Source organism: Danio rerio, chromosome 24 (genome assembly GCF_049306965.1).
Source record: "Danio rerio strain Tuebingen ecotype United States chromosome 24, GRCz12tu, whole genome shotgun sequence".
Taxonomy (NCBI): Eukaryota; Metazoa; Chordata; class Actinopteri; order Cypriniformes; family Danionidae; genus Danio; species Danio rerio.
Window position 1 is genome coordinate 34,970,415 of NC_133199.1, and position 16,781 is coordinate 34,987,195.

A 16,781-nucleotide genomic window follows, 5' to 3' on the forward strand; every position below is an offset into this window, starting at 1 on the left:
TCGCAAAATCACTCTGGACGAATCGCACCCAGCACACTACCAGTTCGAACGGTTACCGTCTGGTCGGCACTTCAGAGCACCAAGCACAAAAACAGCCAGACACAGGAGAAGTTTTTTTTCTTCAGGCCATCTACCTCATGAAAAGTTAAAAATCCCCCAACTGTGCAATATTTTCTGATACGCACTTGTACACAGCACCTTATTTCAATAAACAATGCAATACTTTCTACATCCGCATTTGTGCACAGCACTTTATAATCTGTATATTTATAACAAATCTGTACATACAAATCAACATCCAGATTTCTTGTCTTGACTAACTTCATCTCTGTTTAATGTTTATCATCTGTTTTTTTTTTTTCCCTCATATTTATTTTGTTGTCACTTGTCACTTTATGTACACTGGAAGCTTCTGTAGCCAAAACAAATTCCTTGTGTGTGTGAAGCACACTTGGCAATAAAACTGATTCTGATTCTGAAATAAGCTGTACATTGAGATGTGGTGGAATTGACATTTGTTCAGTTCACCATGGAAAAAAATGTTCCCTTCTTATCTAACTTTGTCCCCTTACAAACCTAAAACTAGACAAATTGTTTAAATTTATGAGACTGTTAGGTTAATTTTAAACAAGTTCCTTTTACTCATCTACACAAGGCTAAAAGTGCCCATAGTTGAAGAATGGCCCATATACATATATCTACAATCGGGAGTTTTCTCGTTGGTCAGTATGCAATTTTTTAAGTTACAAAAATTATAAATTTACATCACTTTTCTACATGGATGGATCAGTGTCCGCAGGGACATTGCTAACAAAGAGTGCGTGTTTGTGTGCATGGAAATGTATTATCCTCCCTCTCTGTTAAATCTGATCTAATCCATGTCCTGAAACCCCCCTGTTATAATTTATGTTTTTTTCTGTCTTTTTTTTCACCCTCCTCTCCGTTTGCTCAACCCCTAGGTTTCTTATTAGTTTATTATTCTGTCCATCATCATTATGGCGCTCTCCGGTTCCACCAATCCCAGGACGAGCCGCAAGGATTTAAAGCCCTGTCAGACCAGTGTGGTGTGCCCTCTGCCTCGGCATACCCTTTGTGCTCCATGCAATTTGTTTGAGAAAATGCTTCGTCTATTTAGTGATTTTTCTCAGTTACTGTGATAATTCGAGTTTGCTTGTTGAACTTTGTTGGCTTTAAGTAACATAATATGATGGTTGTTGTGTAATTCTAAACTAAGCTTTGACAGACTTATCCGGTTTGTTTTGTTTAGTTTAGATTGATGTTTTGTTAGATTAGTTTGAGTGTTTTGCCACCCGTGTATTTTGAGTTTTGTAGTTTGTTTAGTTTAGTTCGGGTGTCGTATACACTGAAGATCTCGGTTTTTATTTTGTGTTTCTTTTTGACACCTAGTTTAGACTTTAGATTTAAGGATTGTTTTGTTTTGTTAATTTCTTTGATTTGGCTTACACTTGTTGTTTTTGTTTAAAGATAATAATTATAAATGTTTATCCCCCCACCCCCCCACCCCATTTATTATTGTTACATGTTTCAATTATTGAGTAAAAAGCTTAAATAAGAGTAATTGATCCTTGCCTCATTCTCGATCTGTTGCAGACATTACACCTGTCTAGCTTAAATATTACAGCATCCCACTTTAACATCATAAACACGTAACACCCCCTCTCTTGCTTTCACTTCTAATTCTAACGGAGGGAGCGATTCGTTTGTGAATGAATCTCTGTTATAAATTACTCCTTCACTTAGCCGACAATAATACAAGTTTCTGGCACCGCAGCATTTTGTTGTCATACTTCATTTACATTGTTTGCTTGTTTTATTCAACAAAACTAGCATACGCCAAGTATTTGATGCGAGTTGGTGCTACTTCGCCTTATGGTCAGGGCAGAAAATCTTGGTTATGAAATGTTCTGCCTTTTGTGTTTTATTTTTTTTTTGTTTGCTCATTAATACACCCGTACACATCGCTAAAGTCCATCTTCAAATTGGCTGTCTTGAATACTGCAGTTGAATGACATTTGTCCTGGGAGCACTGTACAAATGTGGCACCGCTATTGACGCATGCTCAGAGTCTGTATGTAATATGTAGTGTGTATATCTATGTGATTTGACAGCTTGCTTGGATGATTGCTGCAAGCTAGCATGAGTATGTTTACGAATTTACTAACAAACATTGGATTGATATTTATCAAAGTCCCTTTCAGCAAGAATTAACATATTGTTAGCTTGTGTCTAACAACAAGTAGCATGTTTCTCATATGAACTAATATGTTGTTAGCATGTTTCTAGCATGAATTAGCATGTTGCTCATTCTGTTTATCTCACATTTAGAATTTTGGACATTTAGGTCCCACATGAAAAAAAATATTTATATATAGTAATACTATAGTCAGGGTCGTCGCTAGCAATTTTTGTCTCTACACTGTAAAAAAAAGTTATGGTTGCCCTAAAGTTTTAAGCTGAATCAAATTAACCTTGAGTAATTAAACTTTTATAATGTTAAACTGACTTAAAATAGCTCATGTAACTTATAAAAGTAAGTTAGAACATGATAGTTTAGTTCAATAGGTTACAATGAGCTAAAAACATATGCTGTCAGAACTAATTGATCATATCATTTTTTACAGTGTATGCAAATGTTTGAACACAGCCCCCTGAAAAGACGATTGAGACACTGACCATGTTTACATGGACATCAGTAATCAAATTATTTGCCTAATCTAATTAAGACCTTTAAGGCCTTTACATGAGTTGCTTTTTTGAATATTCCTTTCATTATCCTGTTTTACATGATAACAGCATTATTTGATTGTTATTGCGTCACCGCAAAATATTTGCCCTACTGAAAAAAACAGCTTAAACCAGCCTAGGCTGGTTTTAGAGGGGTTTTGGCCACTTCCAGGCTGGTTTCCAGCCTGGTCTTAGCTGGACAGGCTGGGAGATGACCAGCTAAAACCAGCTTGACCAGCCTAGCCACTCTGGAGTCCAGCCAAAACCAGCTATTACCAGCTTAAACTAGGCTGGTCAAGCTGGTTTTAGCTGGATTTAGCTGGTCATTTTCCAGCCAGACCAGCTAAAACCAGGCTTGGAAATGGCCAAAACCCCTCTAAAACCAGCCTGGTCGACCAGCTAAAACCATTTTTCAGCAGGGTGTACCTGTCTAGAAAATGCTTCTTGATTTACGAATCTGTAGCAATTTGTACAGGAAACAAGACAAATTTCTATTAAATAACTTGGGTTTAGTTAGGTTGGGTTTTGGGTAGGATTAGGGATTAGGAATAAGATCATACCTTAGGCCAGGGGTGGCCAACCCTGTTCCTGGAGAGCCACCATCCTGCAGATTTCAGTTGCTTCCCATATCAAACACACCTGAACCAATTAGGACCTGAACACCACATGATAATTACAGGCAGGTGTGTTTGATATGGGTTGCAACTGAAATCTGCAGGAAGGTGGCTCTCCAGGAGCAGGGTTGGCCACCCCTGCCTTAGGCTATAACTACTTATCAACAGTTAATAGCTTAATAATAAGCAGGTAGTCAGCCAGTTTAATAGCATGAATTGTGAACTAAACTGAATTGTTACCAATGTTTGTTTGTTTTTAAACACAGTTCACTGAAATATTCTTTAGGAAACACAAATGCTTCACTGGATAAACAATATTTTGGAATCAATATTAGTAACAGTTTAACTGAAACCCAGCTTAGCTCTGCATTAAGACATGAGGTGTAAATCTCCTCTCCGAAGCTTTTCCTTCAGGCGGGAAGGGTTTATATGGAGAACAGAAGCCCGGAGAAGAGCAGCTCCCTCCCCCAGTGTAATGGCAGACGGCTGACTGGCTGGCTGGATACAGATGTCTGGAGCACATGATTCACGCTCCAGACGAGCTATTGATTTGGTCTGGGTCCCTGCTCTGATTTATTGTGTCATTTTTGTTTATAAAGGTAGATCGAGAACACGAGTGTTTCGATTTAAGTGTGCAAAATAAAAGCAGCGTGGAGCAACGCTGCCGTCTGGCCTGTGATGAATTGCAGCATCCGGAACCCAAGTTTGAAGCCGGCGAGAGGATTGTCTTCATCAGACAAGGCAAGACAGGACGTCCATCACACGACGACCATCCAACACAGAGACTCAATAACACCACAAAAAGCGCTGAAATGAAGGAATGCTGGAGGGGGGGTTGAAAACCTTTGTGTTTAGATGACGAAAAAACTTCTGAATGGTGATATGTATGGCCTTCAGACCTGAAAGACGATGAGAATGTAGGTCTTCAAATGGAGGTTTGATTGCATATGATGTTGACCTTTTATCATTATTGAAACATACAACTGTTCATCATTGGTGTAAAGTAACTACAAATACTCAAATTAGTTGAGTAGTTTTTTTCTCGGTAATTGTTAATTTACTAAGCAGTTTTAAAAATGTGGACTTTTACTTTCCCTTGAGTACATTTTTAGTACTTTTAATCCACTATATTTTTTTCCTGTCTATGGGGATTAGAAAAATCAGTCCTGCAATTCACATCGCACATACTGTAGAAAGTAAATTGCATCATAATGAACAACCTCAAGACATGGGCGCTTTATAATTGCAGCAAACTGTTTGGAAGCAGGGCGACACAGTGGCGCAGTAGGTAGTGCTGTCGCCTCACAGCAAGAAGGTCGCTGGTGCGAGCCTCGGCTGGTTCAGTTGGCGTTCTGTGTGGAGTTTGCATGTTCTCCCTGCGTTCGCGTGGGTGCTCCGGTTACCCCCACAGTAAGACATGCGGTACAGGTGAATTGGGTAGGCTAAATTGTCTGTAGTGTATGAGTGTGAATGACTGTGTGGATGTTTCCCAAAAAAGGGGTTGCAGCTAGAAGGGCATCCGCTGAGTAAAAAGGTGCTGAATAAGTTGTCGATTCATTCCGCTGTGGCGACCCCAGATTAATAAAGGGACTAAGCCGACAAGAAAATGAATGAATGAATGTTTGGAAGCATTAAGTTTCCAAGATCTTTACATGCATTGACCCAGAGGCTGTTCAGATGCATGTCACTGATGAGAAGGTGACGGATGTTTGCTCAGGGTATATGCAGGATTCCTAAAGATAATTTCAACACCTTTTTAAGACTTTAAGATATTTTTTAAGAAATATTCCAAGAAAATTTTATCCAAGAAAGTTCTAATCAGTATCAAACCTTTAACTTAATAGCAAGTATAAACAGTTAACTCTATACCGCACAACCGTGCAACAAAACTCAGATAAGCTCGGAAGAAATAAAGCTTGAAAGATTAAATTACACGGTTGTTTTCAGCGACAGGCTTTAGCCACTGTTTAAACTCGTCTTTCTCCAACCACAAGTACGCAAACTTACATTTTTCTATTTTGCCGTCTGTTTCGCTCTATGGTTTCACTACATGTGGAGGGCGTCACATCACCTTCAAGAGCTTGGCTGGACGCTCCCCGGCCTGAACCAATCGCATGGATCTAATATTAACAACCACATACTTTGAGGAAAATAAATATATTTATGCTTTTTTGGAGTCAAACACTTTGGACAAGACTTAAACATGGTAAAAACACAATTAAGACTTTTTAATACTTTTTAAAGGCCTTCATTTTCTCAAAAGTGATTTATTACTTTTTAAAACTTTTTAAGACCCTGCGGACACCCTGTTACAGCATGATGACCGAAATGGCCTTAAACACCCAGCAGGCACAAGACGTCAACATGACGTCAGATTGACGTTGTACCCGTTGTCATGGGGATGTTACATTTTGTTTGGAAATAAAAATCAGGTTGACGTAAGAATATAGTCAGGCTGACGTCAATGTCCAACTTAAAAATCAACCAAATATCAACGTCTAGTTATGTTACAGCTTGACGCGTGGATGTTACCACTATGACGTCTATCAGATGTTGGACTTTGATTGCCATTTGACGTCAATATGGAGTTGGTTTAAGATGTTGGCTCAACGATGGATTTTTGTCACTTTCTAACAAGTTCTAATAACCTAAAATCGACCAATTTTCAACGTCATTTGACACCATTATTAAACGTCAAAATAATGTTGTTCTTAGACGCTGGCTAGACATTGTATTTTGGTCACCTGACATCACAACCTAAACCTAAGCTAATATTACAACTGATACTTCTACTCCACTTGTTTACTTGAGTATGATTTTTTTCAGAACTCTTTCCAGCACTGCTGTTCATGTGGAAAAGACAACACAGCAGACAAAATTAGTCAAAACGACATAAAAACCATCAGAAATTTGACATCGGTTTGACGTCCACACACACTGACGCCCTTTTACCCATAAAAATAACGACACAGAATTATGAGTTTTATTCACATGAAAGCTTCTCCAAATTACAGACTTTGTATCCCTGCAATGCATCTGAACTACATTGATGGCAAAATAACATCAAATTGACATCTAACATTGGGGTCAATTAATTTAAGTCAATTAAACGTTAATATTGAAATGTTTCCTCTGCATATGTATGTCCATTTTGCTATCTAAGCATTTAAATAGAGAATGAAACTGCAATGGTTTGACACTTTGTCATCAACTTGAACTTTTTGTTTTTCAGGTATAATCATAAAAAACACACATTTGTCAATTTTGGACCTTAAAATTTGTGTCAGAAATACTTAATAATAAAATAATTTGTAAAAAAAAAAAAAAACTTGTCAAATATATTTATCCCGTGTCCAATTTCTTTTTTGGATAATGTTGTTGATAGAAATGAATATGTTGAGCTACTGATGAACCACTGCAGAACGAAACATTATTCACTTCTTTCATCTAAAAGTTCATGCAAGTCAAATTAATTTAGTTTCTAAACTTTTTAAGCAGTAATTATTAATTCAGATTTAGAGAAAAGTAATGGAATTCCATTTATTGTAAAAGAGTTCTTACTGTATTTCTCCCATTTTATGCTCTTATCATTTCATCCAAAGTATTCACAACAGCACTGAAAAGAAATTCAAATAAGTTTTAATTTTATAAGAAGTAAGTTTCACATTTTGACCTTTTTTCTACACGGTTAAGTTGCTCTTTATCGAAATATAGTTCGTTTAAATAACTTCTGATCAACTGACGGAGGAAAAAAAAAAAGGAAATATATATATATACAGTTGAAGTCAAAATTATTAGACCCCGTTTATTTTTTCCTTAATTTCTATTTAACTGAGAGACTTTTTTCAACATTTCTAAACATAATAGTTTTAAGAACTCATTTGTAATATCTAATTAATTTTTATATTTGCCATTATGACAGTGAATAATATTTGACTAGATATCTTTCAAGACACTTCTATACAGCTTAAAGTGACTTTAAAAGACTTACAGTAATTAGGTTAACTGGGCAGTTTAGGGTAATTAGGCAAGTTATTGTATAATGATAATTTGTTCTGTAGACAGTCAGAAAAAAAAATGCTTAAAGGGGCTAATCATTTTGTCCCTAAAATGGTGTTTAAAATATTAAGAACTGCTTTTATTCTAGCCAAAATAAAACAAATAAGACTTTCTCCAGAGGAAAAAACATTATCAGACATACTGTGAAATGTCCTTGCTCTGTTAAACATCATTAGGGAAAAATAAAAAAAATAAAAATTCAAAGACGGGCCAATAATTCTGACTTCAACTGTATATATATCGTTTGAACTCTTGTTGTACCACAACATAAGTAATCACAAATGATGTGGTTTTCTGATTTATAAAACCATTTAAAAACAAACCGACTGGCAAAAATGAAAACAATGCTCATGTAAAGATGGATACAAAGTTATCGGTTACAAAAAATATGCCAAATTCAGTGCATTTAATGAAAAACAGGATTGTTCTGAAATACGTCAACTAAAATAAACACCGTTAAAACCCAACAGTCAACTTTATCAAATGAAATGAGTGTTGTAAACTCAAAAATGACTGAAAGTTAGTTCTACTCATTTGAAAAGAATTTTGTACTCAATGAGTGTTGAAGGTAATGAGTTAAACTAAATATCCAATTTCTTTAGCTTTAATGAAGTTCACAGTTCTCATTTTGAACTGAAATAGTCTGCTGCAATTGATTTTCTCAAATGGTTTGAGTTACCTTAACATTTTGGGTTTTACGGTGTATATATTTCATATCCAACACAAAAAAAAAAAAAAAAAAAGAATTTACAGGAAAAAAGTTGCCAAAACCATTAAAAAAAAAAAAAAAAAAAAAAAAAAATATATATATATATATATATATATATATATATATATATATATATATATATATATATATATATATATATATATATATATTCCCACCCTGAATTACAAGATGTCAGAACTCTCAAAACAAAGTGAAAGAATAAGAGTGAGGGGAAGAAGAGCGGCAGAAAGAGAGAATGCAGAACTACACAAGTGTTTATTAATCATGCCACAGAAAATTAAACAGAAAGAGGAAGAAATCAAAACACATATCCAAAGTCAAGGCTTCCAGCTTTTGTTAAAAAAAAAAAAATCTTTTAATTGTGCCACATCCAAATTTGGATCATACAGTCCTACAGACATAAAACAAAACATAAGACTTGCCCCTCTAAGAAAAGAAAATGTGGACTTTACAATTAACATCATGTATTCTCTCCAAAACCTGCCCGTGTCGTCTCTTCTAAAAAAATGAAGCAGTTCAGTCAAAAAAAAATTATAAAAATTTGCTGTTTACTCTTCCTCAAGGTATCCAACATGTAGGTAACATTTGTTTTCAGCATAACATGAAAGATTTGCACTAGAAACCGTGGTCCTTAGTGATTCATAAAATGATGCAAGTTGATGAATGTATCATCGGTAGTAAGGCTGGGTCGATAAACGATATATCAAATTGTGATGAAAATTTACATCAATAACAATAAGCTCTGGACTTTTTTTTTTACTCTTTATTGATCTAAGAGTCAATCACAGCAGACATGTGGTTGGTGATTCATGTGTCGTCGGTAGTAGGGCTGGGCCGATAGACGATATTATATTGAATCACGCTAAAAATTTACTTCAATAACATGATAAACTCTGGACTTGTTTTACTCTATATTGATCCAGGATCACACAGCAGAAATGTCCAACAATGGGAATCTAAAAGTGTGTTGATATTAGAGATGTACTGAATTTTTGGCCACCGACAAATTAATCAGCTAAAAATGTTGCGTGATTTATTGGACCTTCTATTTTTTGTGGCTTTAGTCATTGTTGGGTTACAATTTTAAATTTGGAAGCAATAACAACGTATATCGAAATATATATCGTTGGCATTCCATATGGAAAATAATTAGAGATTTTTTTTATTGACATTTTTGCCATATCGCTCAGCTCTAATCAGGAGTCATTTTATTTTGCCTGTATATATATATATATATATATATATATATATATATATATATATTTACACACATACATACATACACACTTTTTTTTTTTTTTACTCTAAAAGTCATCAAGCCACTGACTTACATTTTATGAAATCACCAACGTCCTCACTTTCAGGTAAAAATCTTCAATATTTCTCAAAAGAAAGAGGCCACCAACATCTCAGATGATCTGGAGGTAACTAAACAAACTGCAAATTTCCATTTCAGTGTGAAATATCCCTTTAAAACGCTTACTATATGGGAGTAAATTAAGACTATAGGCACAAACTTTGGTCCCTTGTACTGTAGTTGTCTTTCCAATTCACACGAAGTGATTTCCAACCCAAGAATAATGATGCACCAGCGTCAGAGAAAAGCATGTCACAATTACCTTCCACTTAGGATAAAGACAACAACAGGTATATAAAAGAAAACTGGAGGAAAGAAAATGAGCAATTACAACGGGCTTCTTCTCCAAATTACAAGAGTTTTGGCTAGATTGGTGGGTTAAAAATGGGTCCATAACGACCACTGGAGAGTCGCATTTATTTACAATTCTTCAATGAAAACGGCATGGGCATTAAGAATAAAACAAACGAAAGACGCGATAAAAAGATTGATGGATTTTATACACTATACAGACTCAACACGAGGAGAAGAAAATAAAAACATGACACTTAGTGTAATATTACCCTCAAACAAAAGCATGGGTTTGAGAAAAACAATAATTCTGAAAAGTTTTGTAAGGCACATTCTTTTCTGCTTTTTTTATTATAAGGGGATCAGGACTTTACACCACAACAGCTTTCTAGCACATCAGAGTGCCCACGATAGGGAAACGGTGTTAAAAAAAAAAAAGGTCCTTGGAAAATCAGTCACAATATTTCTTTCTTTAGACATCTTCTTTAGGAATGAATCTTGGAAAAAGAAACGCATGGTCCCCAGTGTATTGAAACAGTCAACAGGCGACGATAGAAAAAAAGGTTGAGATCGAGACCTCTCGGGTTACGTTTCAGATGGTGGATTTGGAAAAGGAGACCTTCAGGTGGTGGTTATTACCCATGTTGTAATTGTGGAGGTCGATCAGGCATTGAATGGCTTCTTCGATGGTCGACATCTGAATCAGGGCCATTTTATGATCTCTGCAGAGAAAAGAAATGGTCACGCATGAAAGAGGGGGGGGGGGGGGGGGGGGGGGGCTTCTTTTGATGAGGTGTTAAAATGTGGAATTTTTCTTCTATACATTTTTCTTCTGAGAATGTCTCATTTTTTTAGTTTGGCTGGAATAAAAGCTTTTTTTTTTCATAAAATAATTAAGGTTAATATTATTCACAATATATAATTGTGCCACATGTCAGAATCTGAAGAACGAAACAATCCTGTATTGTGTCAAATTTTCAATAACCAAATCCAGCTAATTAAGTAAACTATGTACGAGGAATGGTCCACAGGCCTAATCCAAATGTCTGAAATCCAAGTTCTTTTAACTGTGAGAACCCTGTTTTTAATAATATAAGAAAGATTCTTTCAGTAAAGCCATGACAGACAGAATCGGTTGACATTTTTGTACTATTTCTAAAGAGAAATTTTGTTAAAAAAAAATCTGCCTTTTATGCGTAATTATTTTAGGAGTATCATAACTAAAACTTAATATAAGAAAATAATAATACATTTTTAACTTAAATTTAATGTTTACAATGCAAATCCAATTAGATCCACTAGTTTGGTAAACAAAGTCAGGTTTTTATATCATATATCTACTAAAAGACAGAAAATATTACTTTACAAACTGTATTGTAATTAAATCATATGAAAATTTTAATATTACTTTTATTATATCATAACGATATCAGTGAAATTAATTTGAAAACTGAATAAATATAAATTTACACACACTTACACAAATAAATACATAGACTAAATAATGGGCTAAAAATCTGTGGATTTCTGTATGCGCAGATTTCGTGTGGGCATAGCCATGACTTAAAACATTGTAAGTTACATTTATTTAATATATATTTTTATATGCATTTTACATTTACTATTCAATAATTATTGCATTATTGCCAGTTACATGATGGGATTACTTGGGGAAAATTCTGAGCAGGAAAAATCATCTAAAGGTAAATAAGTCTTTTCAATGCTTGTTCTAACACTTGCTTTTTTCATATCAGAGGTTCTTGTTCAGCATAAAAACTCTAAGCCATTACATGATCTCTGCAGAGAAAAGGACCGGTCGCACAAATGAAAGCAGAAGCATCGTTTTGATGAAGCGTTAAACGGCGACAGACTTACTGGAAAAACTTGAAAGCTTTCACAGTGCCGCCGGAGTTGGAGAACAGGACTCTGAGGTCTTCTTCAGTAACGTCTTGCCTTCAAAACATGACAGAAAAATGAGGCGGCTCACCGACGACTGACACACAGACTGACAAATGGCGAATGCAGCTTTTACTCACGGGATGTTTGACAGATGCAGCGTGGCAGAAGGAGGGAAGATGTTCTGGAAGTTCTTGGAGCCAGGCTTTTTGAAGCGATGTAGCGGCGAGTTGGTGAAGTCTTTGGTGAGACCCTGGTCATCTAAACCGTCTCTCGGCAGCTGAACGGTCTGGTGCTTGGACATTGTGACTCTGATGATCTTTGAAAACATCTTCTGACCGTTTAGATGGCTCATCGCTGAGGTACAGCCACATCGTAGAAGAAAAACAAGAAAGATTTGATGAAATGCAATGTTTTTTTAGATGTTAGCATCAGTATTTTAGTCTTTAAGAATATCCATAAGCTAGTGTAGTACAAATCAGTGACTAAATTTGTGTTCTGAAGAAATAACACTGATATAAACATGTAACGCTGGCAGAGCTGTGATAAAACAAAACGCTTTTGACTGCTTTTAAAAAGGGGAGAAGCTACTCTATGTCCAGCTAGAACTGGGCGATTAACCGAAATTGACATTCAGACTATTATACAATCCAAAAGTGTATTTATTTAATTATAAAGTTGTTAAAAACAGAACTTAAAATATAACACTTTTACTCTGAAATTAATTTGAGAACGCTGCATTTTCTGCATCATTACTCCAGGTTTCATCTTTCAAAAATCATTATTAGGCTGATTTAGTGCTCAAAAATATTGCATTCTATTACCAATGATAAAAACAAGTATTTCCTTTTTTAGGATTATTTTTAGGATTTAATTTATTTAACAGAAAACAATTTACAAAGTAAACACTTTTAATACTTTTTGAAAATTATTATTAAATTAATATATTAAATAATGTTTTTGAAAAATAGTAATTGCTAAAAAAAAAAAATTAATTCTGGCCCCAAACATTTAAATTGTGGAGATTTTTTAATAACACAAAGTATTAACATGCATACAGCTACAGAAGAAAAAGAGAAACTAAGAAAATCCTTTGATTCTGGATTTATTAGCTATGGATTTGAGTAAAATTTGAATATTACTTTGATTCTATAAAGGTCTTCACATTTGACAAAAGTGATAAATAATCCAGTGTGCTCAGTTTAATTTTGCAATCATAAATGTATTAAAAAATGGAAAATAAAAAATAAAAATGATTATGCAAAAAAAAAAAAAAAAAATCTGCTTAAAGATTAACATGAACTATAATAGGTAACAATCAGATACGCATATACAATAAAAAAACAAAGAAAGAGAGGAATAATACCATAAAAATATTGATAATAGTTATAAAAAATATACTAAAAAGATGAGCACATGTCAATTGCTATGTTTCCATCCAAAGATGTGAATTGAATTTATGTGCTGGAACAGGAATATCGCATAAAAGATGTGCGAATAAAGCAGCGTTTCCATCCAGGCAAAGACAAACAAAATCATCACTTCCTGATTAACTGGCACCAAATATCAACAATAAAAATGGAATTTGCTACGATAAGAGAAGTTGCTCAAATCATTTCCTTATTTAATAAATTATTTGCACCTAAACAATGCCGACATGCAACAAGTGCGTGACAGTTTGAAGCCATGAGATGCAGAGCACAGACGCTCTAAACAATTCTGGAGGTTATTATTAATATAACACTAACACTGAAATGGTTAAGGCGTTTTAGATTGACCAAAACAACATTTCAGATGTTTTACAGTATGCTCAGCCTGCTGGTTTGTCCAATCGCACACATTTTTATCATCACCTGATCTTATAAGAAAATTGCATGACTTTTTTAATGCGCATGCTGGAATTTGTTCAGTAAAAGTGTTTTCATCGCAGTTCATGCACATTTTTCTTATCAAATAAAAAGTTTATCCTATTCAGCTATTTTCAAAATTGATGCACATCTTGGCGTTTCCATCATTCGTTGTTTATGCACATATCCAAAATTTAAATAAAAAAGATGGATGGAAACATAGCTTATGTGATATGTGGTAAGTCAAGCAATAATAATAACAACAATAATAATGTTGATAAGAAGAAGGAAGGAAGTAGTGGCAGCTAATGTGATAATAATATTAATAATAATAATAAAAATTACATAAACATAAATATTAGTCCTGTATATTAGTTATCGACCCCATAAATGCAAATACTCAGTATCGTATCCTTAGTTTTTTGTCTTTTCTATCTCTACTACATATTCAGAAGGCATTCACAACCTGCAAACTTCTTAAATTTTCATCAGGAAATAATGTGGGTGCCATGAGAGCTGTTTTTTTATGAAGCAAAGCTGTTCAGTTTTAATGAACACATTTTTATTTGCAATTAAATTGAGTACAATGAAACCAAGGACATCGATACTGAATGAATCTTCTGCGATTTCACAACGTCTTTAAAGTCTGAATGCGACTGCAAATTGAGCTTGACTGGCATGTAAAGTTGCCGTGACAATAACTGTTAAGAATGTTTCGGTATGCTTCTTACCAAGCTGAGCCTGGTTCATATCGGCCATCTGTATCAGTGCGCTGTCTTTCTTATTAAAAAGGATCTTCACGCGCTGCACGTCTCCATAAACTCCTGTGAACAGAGCAGCAGCAGCCGGAGAGAAAGCCAGAGACGGAGGAAAGAGTGAGGAGTGAGACTCAGAGAGTGGAAAGATGGACTGATAGACTCACAGAATGTCTATCGAGATGGAGAAAACTAATCACAACCTGACAGAAGACTCAGATATGTATAGATATATATACACACACACACACACCCTCAAATGCAAGAGAAATTAAAAGCTAAGATGGAAGCTAAGACTGTGCAAACTGAACCAAAGACAAACATGCATTCGAACAAATAGCTCAAAAGGCAGAACGAAAAGCAAAATACTTTTACTCTTAAAGCCAGTTAATGACAATGGCTGAAAGTCAACATGAAATGGCATCCAAAATTGATTTACCTTCATTACAAAAGAAGAAATATTAAGAATTATAATTACTACAGATGTACTTTATCCATTTAAAAATGCTAAAAAGCTATTTGCTTATTTTTCATTAATATTAATTCGACAGATTAAACTAATAAATGGTTTTGATTGATATTTTTTTAACAAAAAATTATACTTTTTTTGCCAAACAACCAGGGGTCTAAATTATTTAACTATAGAAACCTTTCTAAAAGTGAACAATTGACAAAATTTAATTGTAGTTTTTTTTTATTGGAGATTATGCCTCATATGACATATTTTTACATTACACAACAACATGTACATTAAATATGTTTAAAAGTAAGTCCAAGGCACTCGAAAAATATGTAAAAAATATTAAAAAGCCTTTATTGACATGGCTATTCTTTAAAACAGTGCATACGCACTTCGGCAAACACTTGCCTTTATCAGAGTGGTTCCCTTATAAAGGCTTGTTAATATTTTTTACTTATTTTTCAAGTGCTTTGTACTTACTTTTGCTGTTTAATCAGATGAATCCCTTACTCAAAGAGCACCGACACATTAATTAAGCTACCCCTGAGCACTTTCTGTTTGATTTTAGGTTTATTTAACAGTTTATGTACATGTGCTCACATTATACCATCAAGTTTGAATGGGAAGCGGCATTCGCACACCATCTACTCCAATGTCCAATAAATAGTTTAATCATCGATATCGCAATTTCAAGTTGGGATAATAATTTACCAGAAAAATGCAGTTCAAAACATGATAATTTTTCACTCATATTATTAGATTAAAGACTTTTGGATGTGTTTTTAAGGCCTGTGACAGTAGGATTTTAAGTTAATTTAAACCATCTGGGCACAGGAAGTTGTAAAGTACGCCACTTTAACGAATATTATGTTTAATTATTTGATACAATAAAGACTACATGCAGTGTTATTTTACATACTGAATTTCTGTACTGCAATACTGTTCAACTGCTTCAAATACTTTAAATCGTTGTCTATTTTTTTTTTCTTTTTGTTCTGTTGTTTTCATCAGTGCTTTCATTTAATTATTTAGTATATTATATGCAGATGCACTCCCCTACAAATCATAACCATTGTTATAAAATTCGGAATTCTTTCCAAATAGTAATTTTGTGAAACTATAGTCATTTCATAGAAAAACAAAATGTAGCAATGTCAGTTTTTTCCAATATCATGCAGCTCTATTTCCAACTAGGCATGGGACGATAACCGTTTAAAGGTGTACCACAGTTTGGAAAAGTGAAGATTTTAAGACCGCCATTCCCAGGGTATGTGCAAGTTTTTTTTGTTACTTTTTTTAGGACAACAGTATCTCCAGCAGATAAGATATCCAAAGATGGCAATTTAAAAAGTAAAGAAATCTGTGTTTTTGAAACTAATAAAGACAGCAGAATTCAATGATTAATTTTCATCATTTGGCCTGACATGTTCACTGCTCCAAAATACTTTTACATCTTTCAAAAAATAAAATATATTGTTTTCAAAGTGTGACAAAATGTGTTGTTTTTTACCCAGACATTTAAAAATAATATTTTTAGAGCAGTAATCACAATACCATGATATCGTGAAACTGTGATATTTTTATCTAAGGTTATCATACCGTCAGAATCTTATACTGGCCCATGCTAATGCCCAACCCCCTTTTGTGCATAGCCACATTAATAAATGAGACCCTAGAGCTTTAATAAAAAAGCTTACCCATACAGAAATGTCACAAATGATGTATATTGCCCTAAATCAATACTGATTGGTCTATGCATATAAATTAATAAGACAATATATAAGACAATAAGATGTGTTTATAGCATTATATTCTATCATGTTTAAATTGATTTGTCTTTTTTGCCAAATAAAAGATTGGTAACACTTTTTTGATGGTCCATTTTAATATGAGTAGACTGTCTGCTTAATATCTGATAATATGCTCCATCAACAGACATTTAACTGACTATAAGAAACTTTGTAAGTACATGTCAACTTATTCTAACCCTAACCCCAACCTAACAGCCTACTTATAATCTAATGAGA

The 16,781-nt window shown here is 34.2% G+C and overlaps 1 protein-coding gene across 11 annotated transcripts in view; it reads right to left on the reverse strand.

The window, feature by feature from the left end:
- Positions 1-8,383: 8,383 nt before the first annotated feature.
- Positions 8,384-16,781, reverse strand: part of ptbp2a (polypyrimidine tract binding protein 2a) — a 33,081-nt gene continuing 24,683 nt past the window's right edge. For 7 of the 11 annotated variants that reach the window (XM_073940357.1, XM_073940362.1, XM_073940358.1 and 4 more), the window contains 4 exons: positions 14,271-14,363; positions 11,833-12,049; positions 11,672-11,749; positions 8,384-10,518 (listed from right to left, as the gene is read on the reverse strand). In XM_073940357.1, the coding sequence (XP_073796458.1) occupies positions 10,389-10,518; positions 11,672-11,749; positions 11,833-12,049; positions 14,271-14,363 (518 nt within the window). In that variant the 3' untranslated portion in view covers positions 8,384-10,388. The remainder of the gene's footprint in view (positions 10,519-11,671; positions 11,750-11,832; positions 12,050-14,270; positions 14,364-16,781) is intronic. The other 4 variants (XR_012399123.1, XR_012399124.1, XR_012399122.1 and 1 more) reach the window with 2 other exon arrangements.